Source organism: Delphinus delphis, chromosome 1 (genome assembly GCF_949987515.2).
Source record: "Delphinus delphis chromosome 1, mDelDel1.2, whole genome shotgun sequence".
Taxonomy (NCBI): domain Eukaryota; kingdom Metazoa; phylum Chordata; class Mammalia; order Artiodactyla; family Delphinidae; genus Delphinus; species Delphinus delphis.
The window spans coordinates 31478604-31495930 of record NC_082683.1 but is presented as its reverse complement, the minus strand read 5'-3'; the positions used below and the strand labels follow the sequence as shown (position 1 = coordinate 31495930).

The 17327-nt window shown below is 41.6% G+C and overlaps 1 protein-coding gene across 14 annotated transcripts in view; it reads right to left on the bottom strand.

Moving 5' to 3' along the window:
- Positions 1-17327, bottom strand: part of MACF1 (microtubule actin crosslinking factor 1) — a 341652-nt gene that overhangs the window by 121647 nt on the left and 202678 nt on the right. For 10 of the 14 annotated variants that reach the window (XM_060019755.1, XM_060019769.1, XM_060019756.1 and 7 more), the window contains 7 exons: positions 15971-16123; positions 15576-15664; positions 12523-12658; positions 3624-9029; positions 2900-3049; positions 1377-1592; positions 1137-1289 (listed from right to left, as the gene is read on the bottom strand). In XM_060019755.1, coding sequence (XP_059875738.1) covers positions 1137-1289; positions 1377-1592; positions 2900-3049; positions 3624-9029; positions 12523-12658; positions 15576-15664; positions 15971-16123 — 6303 coding nt within the window. The remainder of the gene's footprint in view (positions 1-1136; positions 1290-1376; positions 1593-2899; positions 3050-3623; positions 9030-12522; positions 12659-15575; positions 15665-15970; positions 16124-17327) is intronic. The other 4 variants (XM_060019791.1, XM_069540975.1, XM_060019796.1 and 1 more) reach the window with 1 other exon arrangement.

Here is a 17327-nt window from a genome sequence, read left to right as displayed (position 1 = left end):
TGGCTGCTTTCATGTTTCAACAGTAGAGCTGAATGGCTGCCACAGAAACAGGTCACCTGCAAGGCCTAAAATACTTACTATCTAACCCTGTATAGAAAAAGTTTGCAAACCCATGCTCTAGACCACTGATCAAAGCTGGCGTGTGAGAGGAAAACATAGGCAGAACACTCTATGACATAAATCACAGCAAGATCCTTTTTGACCCACCTTCCTAGAGAAATGGAAATAAAAACAAAAATAAACACATGGGACCTAATGAAACTTAAAAGCTTTTGCACAGCAAAAGAAACCACAAACAAGATGAAAAGACAACCCTCAGAATGGGAGAAAATATTTGCAAACGAAGCAACTGACAAAGGATTAATCTCCAAAATATACAGCTCCTGCAGCTCAATATCAAAAAACAACCAACCCAATCCAAAAATGGGCAGAAGACCTAAATAGACATTTCTCCAAAGAAGATATACAGATAGCCAACAAACACATGAAAGGATACTCACATCACTAATCATTAGAGAAATGGAAATCAAAACTACAATGAGGTATCACCTCACACCGGTCAGAATGGCCATCATCAAAAATTCTACAAACAATAAACGCTGGAGAAGGTATGGAGAAAAGTGAACCCTCTTGCACTGTTGGTGGGAATGTAAATTGATACAGCCACTATGTAGAACAGTATGGAGGTTCTTAAAAAACTAAAAATAGAACTACCATATGACCCAGCAATCCCACTACGGGGCATATACCCTGAGAAAACCATAATTCAAAAAGAGTCATGGGGGCTTCCCTGGTGGCGCAGTGGTTGAGAGTCCGCCTGCCGATGCAGGGGACACGGGTTCATGCCCCGGTCCGGGAAGATCCCACATGCCGTGGAGCAGTTGGGCCCATGAGCCATGGCCGCTGAGCCTGCGTGTCCAGAGCCTGTGCTCCGCAACGGGAGAGGCCACAACAGTGAGAGGCCCACGTACCGCAAAAAAACTAAAAACTAAACGTAGCTGACTTTATTTCTCAAATGGAAAGTCAGACTTTCTAAGAAAGGCAAGTACAGACACCAGTTTGCCTAGCAGAGAAATAAAATTGATACAACTCAAAAGGACAAATGAAACATGCTCGAGAACTGGTGGAGTGCTTACCTCACACTGTTGGAGATGGTGACTCAGGCTGTCGATGGCATCTGTTTCATCGACATGCTCCTTGTTGTTCAGAATAAGATGGGTATTGCCAACCCAGGCTCTTAGATCTTGAAGTTTGCCTTCTAGCTGTTCATACTGATTTAAAACTCTAGTCTAAGAAATAAATGGCAAATTAGATAATAAAATTCTCCAAGCCTACCGAGAGTTTGTGAGCCTTTGTGAATAAAAACAAGAAGCTACCTTTTTTACTTCTGCAGCATTCTGGAGGTGGAATAGTCTGGAACCCCAGGTGTCACTCACAGAGCTGAGGGACTTTTGAAGATTCTTGGCATCTTTTTCTAGAGCCTTCAACAGTTGAGCTGGGACTTCCTGAGGCTGGCTGATGATAATCTGATTCACACATTCCAGTTCCTGACTCACCACCGTGGACAGATCCTTTAGCTCCCTGTCTACCACCTGAAGGCATACAGTGGAGTTACCTCCAAAATCAAGACTAGAAATCTTGCTGTCTAGGAATCAGCTGTGAACACATTTTTCTGTCACCTCAAGCCTACCCAGGCTTTAGGGTTTATAAAATGTTTTTATAGACATTCACTAGTTTATTTGGTGCTCACAATAATTCTTGAAGTAGGCAGAGTAGATATTATTATCCTGGGTTTACAGTAGAGATGCCTCAGTGCTTAAAAATGTGAATTTGTTTTCCCCTGAGGTCGCCCACCTGGTAAGCAAGAGAGCCAAGACTTGGATTCAGGTTTTCTGACTCAGTGCAATGCTCCTCGCACTACAACTTGCTGCCTCTCCAAGAACAGAGCAGAAGTATATGTTATTTTGTATATGTGTCATTATGCTTTAAATAATGTTATGCAATATAAGTCAATCAAAGGACAAGTCTTCCACTCCAAAGCCCAAGGGAACAGAACCAATGCATATAAAAATATCCCAAGCCAGCTTTCCCACTCAGCTACTCCTCAGTAGAGAAGCCAGAAACCAGCTGTGGAAGAGTTTGGTAGTTGTTCTGGGCATCATCCTCATTTCCCCTTCAGCCCCCCTGCCCAAGGCCATACTCTAGATACTGAGAGAACTGGTAAACCTCTACAATCTCTGTCCTCATCGTGACTCCAATCCTGTGACAACTCTCAGCCTCCAATTTCAAAGAGCTATTCCTCCTCCCACTCAAGGCTGTCTAAGTCTATGTCTTTCCATGTCCTCAGGGACCTCATTCCACCAGTCAGCACTTCCTCTCTCCTCTAACTTCAAATTCTCCTTTTCTATTGGTTCTTTCTACTCAGCCTAAAAATTCACTCAAAACGTTCCTCTTTTAGTCCATCTCCTCTAGCTAGTGTTCTACCTCTCTTCCCTTGCCTGCACTATCAAGCTTCTGCAAAGAATGACATACATTAATTGTCCACACCTTCCAACCTCCCGTTTATTCTCAATGCAACCTAGTTTATATCCCATGACTCCACTGTAACTGTTCTTATCAAGGTCCCCAGCAACTCTCAGGCACTAAACCCCCTTTTAGTCCTCACTGTACTCAGTCTCCCTACTGCATTTAACACTGCCGACTACTCCTCCCTTGAGTCTCTTCTGCTTTGGCTTTTGTGAGACTAGTACTCCCTGGTGTTCTTCATAGATCTCTAGTTACACTTTTCCAATCTATTTTTTGTCCATTAAATGGTAGTGTTTTTGAACACGTTTTTCTTCCTGAATAGTCTTTATTTTCTCCACGCCGATGGGCCTGGAGGAAGTCTCTGGGAACCTACCTTGGCCTGACACAGCAGATCCTGTAGCTCTGCCAGATTTAGCTCTAGAGGTTGAATTTGTTTGGTCCTCATTTCAATGTCTCGTAATAGAGACAGATAGGATACCAACTTCTCATCATGTTCTAGGCAGAGCTGCCGGTTAAATACATTCTGTGGAGCCAAAAAGAAAACTCACTCAAATCTGACATACTCCTTTATGTTTGCTTTTTAAGCAGGCAGGGTCTTAAAACAGAATAGAAATTTTTACTACACATTGGGTGGAATGAAATAAAATGTTATTTTGTCTAAATTGTCTCAAATCAATAGACAAAAAAGCAATTTTATTATATTTCCTCAGGGAGCAGAAGCTCTAAATTATCAATCTATAAGCATCATTTTAGCAAAACTTTCAAAACCTATTCTGACTTCAGGTACCATAGCCTCAGTATTTTAAATTAGCTTCAATGTTAGTGTCTAACTTAAAACCCTTGCAAATTTCAGAAAGACATTCAGAGCCACTGCCTAATTTTCCAACAACTATGTTACAAACAGATGATGATGAACTAAGTTATATCTTAGAGAATCATCTAGTGCCCTGAAGTGTATGTATGTATACAATTATACACATGAAAACTCAGTATCTTGTCAAGAGTCTTAGCATGAAATTAGCTATAACAGATACAGACACACACACACACACACACACACACCCACCCACCCACCCACCCACCATTGGGTAACTTACTTTGGCAGCCCTGAAGGGCTCCGGGTTCACACTCGTTCCCCCTGGTGCAGTCATGAAGGGGGTTTGTTCACTGCCAGGCTCTGAGCTCTTTCTGAGTTTCTCCTGTGGTGTTTTCTCATCCATCTTCATTGTGGGGTATGATATTAGGGGTACCATCTCTTCTTCACGGGTTTCTGGACTAGGACTAATGGTGGCATCCTCTTGTCCTGTACTCTCTTTTCGAGATACATCTTTGGACAGTTTCTCTGGGAGAAGAGACACTGAAACTCTGGGAACTCCTTGAGTCACTATGCCTTCAAAGGACCCTGCTTCTGCACCTGTAACTATAGGGATTTCCTGAGTTGTTACTATTTTAGATTCAAGAATTCCGCAACGTTCACCATCACTTTTGTTGTCCTGAGGACGAAGGTCCTTTCTGTCTGCGAATTCCAAATAAGTGACATCTTTGGAGCCTACTCTAATTTCTTCCAATTTAACAGCGCTTGTTGAGTCAAAAGGTACTTCTTGGTATGATTTTTCTTTACTTTCGTTAGATGAGAAAGTCAGATCTTTGGTTTCCCTAATCTTAAAAGTAACACAAGAATCTTGATGATAATTGGTCTCCTGTCTGGTGGTTCCTCGGAAAGACTTCTCTGTTGTGAAAACTGGGGATGTGTCTGCAACTTGGGCTTCTCCAACTGGTTCCTGGTAGCACAATCCTTCAGGTTGTGGGGTCAAAGAAGAGAGTATTTCACTCTGGGTCCCAACAGTAACTTCTTGAGATAAATTTTCTTCTGGTTTTAAAGTCAAGCAGAGGCTTAAATTTTTCACATCTCCTTCACTGACCTGATTAGAGTTGAAGAATGTTAAAGCATCTTGATTTCTTACAGAAATTCCTTTGGGTATCATTTGGGAAGAAGAATCTTCAGCTTCACCAACAACAGAAAATCCCAGCTCCCCATCAGTTTCTTTCCCTTTTTCACTTATAGTTATTTCCACAGGTTGACTCTCTATATTAGAGTCATGGTCATCTCTAATGGCAGTTTCCTGATTCAGCTTTTCTTCTGAAAGAACTGCTGGTTTGCGTGTTTTGACACTTTCTTCTACAGTCATCTCCCTCTTTCCTCTCTTACCTTTCTCCCTGGTTTTCATTGGTTTCTGCATAACCTGCTGACTAGGCAATTTGCCCAGAGTTTCACAATTTGATTCTTGTACTTCTGAAATAATTTCTCCTTGGTTTTCCCTTATTTCTTTAGAATCTAGACCTGATATAAACTGTTTCATTTGAGAAATAATTTCTGTCTGTGCCACTATGTTTTCTTGCTCTTCATTTGTATTTTTTTCCATGGTATTATAAGCCACCTCTTTGGGGTTCAAATCACAAATTTCTGAGTGAGGGTGTGTCACTGAACTTTGGCCCAATGATTTACCTTTACCATCACTAGAAATTATGACACTGAAAGATTCTTTAGCACCTCGAGAAGATCTCCTAACCTGACCCTTGCATTCCAATTCCTTTAATGAAATTTCCCTGCTCTTTTTTGCCTGCTCCCCATTAGAAACTCTCACTTTAACCTTTTTCTGCGCAGACTGGTTTTCAATTTGAAATAATTTCTCACTTTCTCCTTTACCACAACTCATTTCAGCAGTCTGACTGCAAGCAATTAACATTTCCTTTCTTAGAAATTCTTTCTTTAGTTCACATACTTCACTTCCACCTTGCTTTTCACTCTGAGCCTGGTGATCACAGGACTCGAAGGTATCTACTTGGATTATAGTTGCCAGTTCAGGGCTAATAAGTCTTTTCTCAATAGCTTCCTTTAAAGTTACTCTCTGATCATTAAATATGTCAATAATTCCTCCATCTAACACCTGACGGGATGCAATAATTCGGACCATGCTTTCATCCACTAATTTCTGTTCCAAAGCTGATGCCAATGTCAATCTTTTCCCCGTGGCAGTGTCTATAATTCCTCCAGCATTTGCCTGAGCTTCCAGAACCTTCAGTGTAGCTGCAAAATCTACTTTTCCAAGCTGAATTGCTTGAGACAATGTAAGTACTTTGTCACTTGCTCCATCTTTAATGTCTGAGAAGGGGATTACTTCTAGATACCTCTGTCCAGATTCAATATCAATCTTACACTTTTTTACTAATTCTGCATAGGGAACAATTCTGTAATTCTCAGGATCTATAATCCCATTCATCATTCCTGAAGACAACATTTCTTTATTAGTTAAGAGTCCTTCTTTTTCAGCTTCTGCCAAGGTCAATCTCTGGCCAGAAATGAGATCTATAAAGCTTCCAGTCAAGGCCTGAATTTCTTGGATTTCTCTCTTCAAGTCCGGGGTAACAAGATCTAATTTTATGGCTTCAGAGAGGGAAATAGTTTCCTTTGTTTCAGGATGAGAGAACTGATGGAGGCTTAAGCTCTCAACTTTTTTGAGTTGCTCGGCTAAATCTTCATCAATAATGCCATGTTTAAAGGCACTATCAACAGAAAGTCTCATCCCAGATATATGGTGAATGATACCTCCATCTACCACCTGCTTTGTCAACAACTGCATGGCCTCATCCCTCTCCAAAAGCCCTCTGTCGATGGACTGCACAACTGTTAAAGGGGCTTTGCTGTCAGGGTCCATAATTCCAGTTGTTTCCAATTGTAAGCTAATTAATCTCTCTCTAACTGCTTTTTCAGCATCTCTGCCTTTAGAAGCTTTCTCCAGATTTATAAGCTCTGTCTGGTCAGCACTGTCCACCAAGCCAAGATTTGAGGCCAAAGTTACTGAAACCTTTTTGCCTCGTTTCAGGTCAACAATTCCACCAGTCACCACCTGCCCCTCTAAAATTCTGGTGGCTGTTTGTGTGTCAAGAAGTCCAATGGCAACTGCTTCCTTCACAGAGCAGAGTGTGTGGGTACGAGGGTCTAAGACGCCACTTATAGCTTTGTCTGCCATGAGGACATTGTGTAACAATTTCTCATCCATTAGACCTTCATCAATGACTTCTTCAGTTTTCAAAGACTCGCAGGTCTGAGAGTCAAAGAAGCCCCGAAACATGTTCAGCTTTCCCAAAAGTTTCACAGCAGTGTGACTAGGCACAAGGCCTCGGGCTATTGCTTCATTTAGTAAGAGTTTTTGACCTGTCGGTTCATGAAAGATACCGCCCTCTAGTAATTGTGTAGATAATATATTTAAGGTAGCTTCTTCAAGCAACTCTGAAGGATGACTGCATGACAGGGAAGTTTCACTGCCATTAGCTTCCTTGTCTGTCTTTTCTAACAACATCATACCACCACCTGCCATGCTGTGTCCTTCTGGACTTTGTTTATGGTCATCCCTACCCAAACAAGTCTTATTTAATGCTTTCTTTCTGCCCAGATGAATATTCTTGTCCTTTTCAGACTTTAGTTCCGATTCTAAAACTAGAGCTTTCTCTACTTGAAACTGTGACTTTCTGCTTTGGGGTTTTATGAGAGGTCTTCCAGTTTCACCTAGAGTATATTCAGTTTCAAGTGTGTCTGCTTGTTCTTTCTGACACATAAAGGAAGTCTTTCTGAGAGTCTGCCATTCCTCCTTTGGTGATTCAACAGGAAAAGGATCTTTGTCCTCCACCAAAGTCACATCTTCTGCTTCCTCAGGAGGTACCATAAGGAGAAATCCTTTGTTGACATTTTCTCTGGTAGACACTTCTATTTGGTCTTCCTTTTTGGTATCTAACAACTGCCTTTTAAACTCTGACTTGACTTTATCTATGACCTTCAAAGTATCAACATTTGGATTTCCCACTTTTTGTTGCCCTACAAACAGGTCCCTTTTGGTGTTCTCTTCTGTTTCTACAATGGTCTTTTTGCCTTTTGCTTCAGTGCAATTTGCCTGATCAGGATCTTCTTTGTTCTGAGAAGAAAACTGGAACTCATGTGGCCTCACAGTCAGCCCATCACAGAAAGTTTCTGTGATTTTCACATTCACCGATTCTTGTAATTTCTCAGGAGCATCTAGTCTCTGGTGCCCACTTCCAAACACTTCTGGAGGACTTGCTTGATCACCTCTTGCTGTTAGTGCCTCTATCAGCTCATTGTCCAACAGGAGCAGCCTCTGTCCATCCCGCACATTAATATAGCTGTGAGTCATCAGATGAAACAGCAGCTTCTCGTTATGGCTTGCGATGCCCTCAGTTTGGCCCTTGCTACACAGCACACCTGCCGCTCCAGGATTCGTGTTCAATTTGCTTCGTTCTAAAGAGTCTGCTAATTGCATGTGGGGCATCACATCAGGGATACAAATTGACTTCAAGTTATTGGCAAGATCTTTGTCTAACATACCATTTTCTACTGCTTTTTTCCAGGACCAAATCTCTGTGGTTGCTGGTAGATATAGGGCTTTAATATGCTGTCGGCCACTAAGGATTTTATGGGCTAGTTCAGTAGACACAATACCTTGTTCCAGGGCATCTGTAATTGGGAGAATCTCTCCGGACTCGGGCCATAGCAACCCCATGAGTGACCACAGGGACTCCAGAATCACAAGTGCAATCTTAGCAGCTATTAGATCATTGCTCACTGCTTCATCTACTGTCAGCCTACGCCCAGTGACAGTGTCTATGATGCCTCCTGTCTGAAGCTGCCTTATGAGAAGAGCACAGGCCATATCTTGGTCAATCAAATTATGTCTCACAGCCTCTCCCACTGTAAGTCTGTGTCCTGTTCTTGGATCTACTATGCCTCCAGCAAAAAGCTGAGCTTCCAGCACCCGGACAGTGACCTGCCTATCTATTAGCCCTTCCTGAACTGCACGGAAAATGCTAACCTTCCGGCCTGATTTCAAGCTCACCATTCCCCCTGCCAATTGCTTGACAGGCAGCAATTTCAACCCTGATTCCTGGTAGACAATACATCTCCTCATCAGATCCAGTAAACCGATTTTCTCAGCTGTGTTTGGGTCTATCAAGTTCTTGGATGATCTCAGGTGAGACTCTAACACTGAGTAAAGCCAGGCAGAAATGAGGCCTTGGTGAAAAGCCTCCTCTAGGTTAATACAGTTCTCATCAGGGGGGAGACTGAAACTTCCAGTTGCCAGGTGAGCTTCTAAGATTTTCAGTCCAACTTTCTCATTGATTATTTTCTTTTCAATTGCTTCCACCACAGAAAGAGGGCCTTTGTTCTCAGTAAGCCTGCTGATTAAGGACAGGGCATCCTCTAGTTCCTGGAGCTGCTGGTATATCTGGGGATTAATGAGGTTTCTGGCTAGGCCCTCCTCCAAAGACAGCTTTTCACTGGTCTCAGGGGCAATGAGGCCAGACATGATAACCTGGGATTCCAGGAGCACAAGGCCTGTGTCTTGGTCAATGAGGCCCTTTTGCATGGCTCTGAAGATGGGAAATATCTCCACTGTGCCTAGGTCAATCACCCCAGCAACTGCTCTGCAGCCCTACAAGAGAAAATGAAAAAGAACACTGAATCAGAGAAGCACAATTGTTGAAAAGAATCATTCAAAGAACTACAGTATATCAAATTCTGACCACAAGAAAAACCCAGCCTGGATGAGCCCCAACCTGTAGGAAACATTCTGAAGCCTGGCAGTGTTAATGCTAAAAAAGAATTTTTCTAAACTACAGAATGTTTAACATGGCCAGAAGTTCACAGATTACTCAAGGGATGGTAGCATTAAGCATATCTGAGTGACAAGCTCTACAAAGTAGCAAGCAGTGAAAGTGAGGGGACAGCTATTTATAAGACTACATCACCACAAAGGCTCCTACAGACACATACCAGCTCCCCCAAAGTGAGAATTCAACCCCATACAACAACTTCTCAGTGTTGCAATCCACGCAGAAGACTCTTGAAGTAGGACCTCCCTGCCGATGAGTTCAGCGCGATGGGTCCACAGGATTCGAAGGAGACTTAAGCAGCCCAGCAACAGCTGTGCAGCTCAGTAAATGGCCCTGTGTATATTACTCAGGCAGCTGTTTAGCAACTGGAGCGGTCATACTCTTGGTGGCCAGTGCTAGCGTGTCCCATGGCAATGGCTCTGAGTTAAATTAGCTCTAGGAATTGGAAGTAGCAAGTCAAGGAAGGAGCAGACTAGGGACTCTTGACTCTGGAACCACTAATAACTTTTCTTCTAGTCCAGGCTAGAATGGGTAGTACAATCATCATGATGACAGCTACTACTTGTTGGACACTTAATATATTTATTAAGCACTGACACCCCCACAACAATCCTATGAAAGCAATTAATTTTTAGTTTGCAGATAAGAAACTGAGGTACAGAGAGATTAGGTAACTTGTCCAAGGTCACAAAATGAATGAGTTCCAGAATCAAACCAAGATCTTACTCTAAATCTCAAGCTATTATACTGCCTCCCCAGTCAGATCCGAAGAGCAGGAAGGATAAGCACAGTAGAGCTGCATCTTACACAGGAATTAGGTACTAACGACAGAGAATAAGGCAAGCCTTAACACACTGTCAAAATTACCCTCACAAAAAAGCCTGAAAACAGCTTCTGAAGAATTCCTATTTTGAAGCCTTTCATCGCAATATGATGTTATTCAGAAATTAAATCTTTCCAGCGTTCTACCACTTAGAACACTTCATCACTTTTATTAATCTCCAACTTTCCACTTCTTCTTGTTAGTGTGCATTATCTTCGTCTTCTATACATGCTTTTATCTATCCCCCTTTAGTCAGTGTTACTTTTTGATCCTTATTTAACTCAACTTATTCATGGAGGATCTTATTGACGTTAACTGCCAATCACTTCCTTGCCTCCTATATAATGCATTTCATTTCTGTCTCAGGGAGACGTAAGCTCCGTAAGAGCAGGTACTTTGCCCAGTGGATGTCCAGGACTCGTACCAGCAGTTAAAGAAACATTTGATGAATAAACAAATAAGCTGATAAATAGTAAGGAAATCCTTAAAATCATTAACCTATTTCCCCCAGATTTCAAGCTTGATTAGTTGCACACTATCGGAGATGCAGAACAGACAGCAAATGAGGAAGCAGATCTGGGTCGCATCTTCATCTCACTGTATTTGTTCAAATAATGGAATAACTGAGAATTCTCCACACTATTTAAAATATTATGTGTTATTCTTCATCCTCCCTCTGTTTTCTGACCCAGAATGTAGAGTTTAACGTGTATCGGGTAAACGTATGCTATGTGAACCTACAACTTAGCTAGTCTTTATAGATTGAAGGAAAAATCCCACTGGCATGTGACTCTCTGAAATATGTGAAAAATGCCTTTTACAAAATCCATGTAAAGACTATGCAGAAGCAGACAATATGACAAAGGAAAAGATTCTTTGGGGAAACCTCTAATTTCTTCTGTGAGTTCACAGAGTCTCAGAAATGCTGGTATTGAAAAAAGGCCTGGAGTCTAGCCAAAGAGAAAAGACTGTTCTTTCTAACACCCTCGTAATTGGAGGAGAGGCAGGAATCACTGTATCGGGAAATACTCTGGAGAAATTCATTTCAGCCCCACCAAACATGGGCATTCTGACCTAAACAAGCAGAAAAAGACAGAGGGAGAAGAGGAAAGAAAACATAAAAGGCTTCTACTTACCAGGGTTGCAGGGTGTGCCTTGGGCAGATAAGAGAGAGAGCCTTACGGAGCAGCTCAGCCGTATCGCACACACAGTGTAAGCTTGGTGTTAGCGTCCAGCATGCGACTGTTTGTTTTTTTGCAAAAAAGAACCCCAAACAGGTCGTCCTCTTTTCCCTTTGTGCATTTGTGCTTAAACTCCAAAGGGTTAGTGAAACTTGTAAGCAAGGATGTCAGTTAATCAGAACAATACTTCACATGAAACACACAAACGGTAACAGGGGACACATCATGCTCAATGTAGTGGTGCTCAGCAGCTTGACTTTCTTTCTCTCCTTCTCCCCTTTTTTAACCTTTCAAAATGAGAACTGAATGTTCTCAGCAAGCAATTGTTAAAACTCTTTACGTACTCCCATATATGGTGAAGCGATGAGCCATTAGAAGTGGGCTACCTCACACAGAGCATGTTAAACCAGCACGTTCTTTTTGGAAATCTGCTCTCAAATAAATCACAGCTGGTTCTGCATTGTGGTCTTTACAACTCTAGCTCCCGTTGCACAAATTTCATGACCAGAGTCAAAGCATGTTTTGTATGAATATCATTTTGAGCAACATCTAGACCAAATCCGATTGCCACAGGAGCCTCACTTCCGGCTGCCCCAAGGAATTCGGCCATTGCTTCACAACATAGGAAACAAGCAGGCAAACACACATATATATCCCAGAGACACATGTATATAATATGGTAAGTTTACATATACACACACGTATCCAGGAAGAACTGAGGACAACCAGCAGGAACTTAACAACTTCCATATGGTCCAGGAAATGAACATGAGAGGGAACTGGTAAAGATGTCACATGATGGGGCGACAATGGGTAAGGGGAACCAGTGTCTCAGTCAGTGCAGCTAATCCACCAGTTTCTTTTGGAAATTAACATTTCTCATTTATGTAGTAGACAGGGAAAAAAGTATGGGGGGAAGAGGTTCACAGCCTTTACTTCCCAATATTCAGAACTCTTGGCTATCAACTTTTGAGTGACAATGCCACAGAGTAACCTTATTGCCTTCTGATCAGACATAATATAGCATTTAGGTTCTCCTTGACTGTGGTCTGCCACAGAATGGAAGATCACACAACAGTGAACCAGGTCTAACGGGTTAGCCGTAAGCACCTTCTAGTGATTTTTGACTGACCAACACATCGTGGAACCCCAGTAAAGAAACACGAGACACATGGCTGCTACAGTGAGGTTAAAAATTAAGTCACACTCGTCATGGAAAGCTAGTGATCATGACTCCCAATCAGCAAAGCTGCCTGCATACCGTTCAAAAGGTACCCTTCCAACATTTGGAGAGAAAAATAAAAGTACCTTTTGTTCTGTCTGCTGGGCCAGCTGGCTCTGAAGCTGCTGAAGCTGGTTTGCTGAACCATCACAAAGGTCATGGTAAGCCTTATTCAGGGCATTCAATTGCTCAGATATCTGTTCCTTCTCTTCTTCTGAGAGCCTGGAAGATGAAGCATGAAAGCTCTTTCAGAGAAAAACTTTTCTCCAAACTCTTCTCTATTGCTTCAAACTGACTTTGCCACCTTGGGTAGTATTCTCCTTCATCACTGTTCATGATGGATCATCCGGTCACTCTTCCATACTCATTGAACACTTTGGCATCCTGCTCACAGCTTTCCTGTCCATCTCAAACCAAGTCATGATTCTTGCTTATGTCAATGCTCACGTCACCAATTATCTAACACCCGGTGCTTGTAGTCCTGCGACCTTCTCGATCCAAACGCGCGCCACACCACCTCAGCCCCACCCACACATGGCAAACTTGGAGGCTACCATCATCTAAAATTATTCCACTTCTGAAATTTTATTTTACTTTTTTAAGGATTTATGCCAGGAATTTATTTACAAACATATCTAGGATGCTGAGTTCAAGAGTTTGATCCTTTTTCCAAAGAGACTGCACATCTTAAAATGCTCCTCTTCGTATCTGTCTCACGGATTATTTTTTAAGCAGTTGGTGTCTTACTATATAGAAAGGTGCAGCAAGTCAAACCCAAAGTACAAAGTCATCATAGCTAGTAACCGCCATTTGTTTTCCACTGAAAATGGTAAATTCTTCCCTGGACCCTCCTCACTGTGGCTCCTATGAGATCACAGAGGTGGTGAACCTCTGGATGCTTTGTCCCAACACAGCGCTGTCAGACGCCCTGCGAAAGGCGCAGAAACTGAAGGCGGAAGAAATGGCGGCAGCACACCAAGCACTCCTTTCCGCAAGACCTTGTTCCCCTGTGTGCAAGGACCGTCCACTTCTGAAATTTTAAACTTCAAAAATCTACTATCGGATTGTAACTTCTGATTATAATCCTACCTGGCTAGTTTTCCTTCTTTACTCCTACAGCTCTTCTCTTTTAAAAACAAAATCTCTTAAAGAGACAAAAGAGAAGAATAAAATATACTCTCACTTACTCATTACCCAACTATCCAACCTTACCGAATTTTATTGTAGTATTTTACCAAATTTTCTTCAGATCCTTTTCTTAGACATAAGACATTACTGACAGAATTAAAGTCCCATGTGTATCTGTCACCAACCCTGTTCCTATCCCTCTCTCCCCAGAAGTTATCACTATCTTGAATTCCTTTTCTCATTCTACATGGTGTTTCTGAGACTGAATCCTGTGATTCATCTTACAAGCGTCCATCAGCTTACTGAGATTCCCCAAACCTTCCTTGACTCCTCCACCTCTCTTAATCCATCAGTCCTCTCCATTTTCTTCAGTTTCTTCTCTTTGGAGTCCAGACCCACAGGCCACCATCTCAATTAGTCCCTATTATCTTTGCACTCTCTCCTCACTAACAAGACTCCAGTCCCAGATCAACCGAACCCCTGGACTTCTCTGTTCCCACATGCAGCCTAAGTCTATCTAGTGGGGGGATTCCAAAACCACGTATCAACAGAAGAGGTCTTCCTGGTTTCTAACCTCTATTGGACTTCCGTGCTTCCTGACAATCCTCTTGGAGGCTCCCACTCTAACTTGCAGCAAACAACCTCTCTCCCTATTTCAAAGAGAAAATACAGACCACGGGGCACTAATTCTCTCACTTTCTGACTTCACTTCTGATATATTTATCTGTATCCATAATCCTAATCTCCTTTTCCTCAGACCTCAGAGGAAAAGGTGTCTCAACTCCTGTTTAAGGTTGTATTTTCTACCCATGGATAAATTTTATCCTCTCCTACATCCTTTGCAACCCCTCTCCTATGACTTCAATTTCTCTCTCCCTTTCGGTCCTTGAGGCTCAGTCCATAAACACAGTTAAGTCTCCCCAATCTTTTAATAAAACAAAACCTTTTCTTGAACATAAATTCTGCTCTAAGTACTTGCTGTATTATTTCTCTCCTTTCCCATGGCCAAGCTCCTTGGAAGAGTAGTCTAATTTCATTATCACTACCTTCCACACCTCATGTGCTCCCCATTACTCTAAATCAGACATCATCCCCCAGCTTTTCACCAGTCACCAAAAGCTTCCAACTCGCCAAATTTAATAGCCATGTCTCAGTTTTAACTTTTCTTGACTTTTGACCACTTCCTTCTTTTTGGAGCCCTGTTCTCTCTTGGGTTCTAAGGTATCACTCATAATTTCCTCTTACTTCTCTAAGGCTTCCTTTATAGGCCGAGAAGCCCTTGAACCCTTGTAAGCTAATCCAGTCATGGTTTCTTCTATGCTGACGACTCAAATCTCTGTCACTTCAAACGTCTCTCATTAATTCTAAATTTACACATAAAGCTGCCCACTGGACACCTTCAGTGGAACTACATAAGGCATAAATAATGTATCAGGTACTTCCAAATACATACTGGAAGTTTACGCTCTGATGTCCGGTGGGTTCTTCACATTCATAATGTCTGAAACTATAGCTGCCTCCTTCTTCCTCAACCCATACTTTCTCCTGTATTCTCTGTCTTGGTTAGCAGCATCACCAAATACCCAGTGGCCTAAGCCAGAAACCTGGGAGTTATATCTGATAATTTTCATTGGTCACCAAACCCTGTAAGTTCATTATCCATATACTATCTTTTGAATCTTTGTCCCCTCTCCATCTCTCGTCGTTTCTTGCCTATATTATCAGAACAGCCTCTTAACTGGTCTCTCAGGCCTCTACTCTTGTCCCATGTCTATCCATTCTCTATAAAACGGTTCTAGAAACCTTTATCAACGAAGTCCAATCATGTTTAAAATCTTTCCCCATAGCCAGCAGGTAGAATGCGTACTCCTCAGGATGAACTACAAGGCTCTTCCTAATCTGGCTCTTGCCACCCTGAAGTCTCCAGCCCAAATCCTGATCATGACCTGAAGTTTTAGTCAGATAGATCCAGTTCCCCCAGATGTGCTGTAATCTCTCATTTAATACTCACTTATGACCATGCTTGGCCAAGAAGATCTGTGAAGTTTTAATGGCCTCAGAGACTTGTTCCCTCTTGGTTGTTAGCTCCTCTGCCAGAACCTATGCAGCAGAAGAAAAAAGTTTCAGAACCCAAGATATTAAAGAACCAAAAATCATTTGAAATAACTTAAAATAAAATCCTAGGGAAAAAATTAGCTTAGGTAAGATGATTATTACCACTATATACAGTGATCTAGAAAGCAGAAGTACAAATAAGATGACGTCTTAAGTTTCTTTAAGTCCTGGAAGTTAACACTTATTGAGATCATAATCGTTCCTGGCGGCCCATATGTGACATATTATTCCTCTTAATGAGTAATCACATATTATGCTACCCAGGAAGTGACAGATGGACCTTCTACTCACCTGCTGTTCTAAAATAGCTTTTTCAATGTCTGTTGATTCTTTGGTCTGGGATGAGGTAGCTTTGCTTTGTGTATTCTTTGCTAGGGTAGACACCCAGCCCAAAAGTTCTTTAACCTTCTCCACATGTTCCTGTTTTTCTTCTTCTACCACTTTCTAGAAGAGGAAATAGAAAATCAGCATCTTGGTCAATGTCTTACTACACCGGCCTGATTCAGAGTTCCTAAAACAAAGACATGAATGTTACCTAAATCATAAAATAACCCCAAGTTAAATATAATTTACCCAGCCTACAGCATTGCTCACCAGCGCCTGGGTGATACTAATAGCTAAATACATTATATCTAGGTTAGCACTTTTCTAAAAAGGCATGCTGTTTTCATATGTGATGGGAAGTCAATAATTATTTACTGATTTTAAAGAGCCCTTCATGGGCTTCCCTGGTGGCGCAGTGGTTAAGAATCCGCATGCCAATGCAGGGGATGTGGGTTCGAGCCCTGGTCTGGGAATATCCCATATGCCGTGGAGCAACTAAGCCCATGAGCCACAACTACTGAGCCCGCGAGCCACAGTTACTGAAGCCCGTGCGCCTAGAGCCCGTGCTCTGCAACAAGAGAGGCCACCGCAATGAGAAGTCTGCACACCACAATGAAGAGCAGCCCCCGCTCACTGCAACTAGAGAAAGCCCACACAGAGCAACAAAGACCCAACACAGCCAAAAATAAATAAAATAAAATAAATTAATTAAAAAGCCCTTCACATATAGCATCTTACACATGTTCATAATTCTTAGATTTACAGATGGAAAGATGGACATCTACAGAGATTAAATGAGGTAGGTACTGACAGAAGGAAGTCTTTTGCTAATTTACATGGGCAAAAGTTGGTATGGGTTAATGTTTCCAACAGCATTTCTTTTATAAGTGTTATTGAATATGTGCAAACTTATTTTGCAAAGACATAGAAGATCTTCATAATTACAAAAAGACTGCATACTCATTACAACAAATTCAAACAATCTGAAATTCATAATATATGTTCCTTTAATCTCATTTCCTCAGGAATTTGGTATATATATTTCTAAACTTGTTTGTATGCCCGTATTGTCCCTCTGTGGTACACACAGTTTTGTTATTACTGAAATCATAATTATACATACAACTTGCTTTTTTCCTCAAAAAATATATTATAAATATCTTTCCTTGTTGGTTCATTTAAATGTATTTCATTATTTTTAACAGCTTCATAGCATTCCATCATATGGAATTTGGATATTTCCACTATTCCTCTTTAACAAATTATGCTTTATTAACGATCTCTGTTCATATCCCTTTCTTCATGCTTATAATGTTTCTGTAAT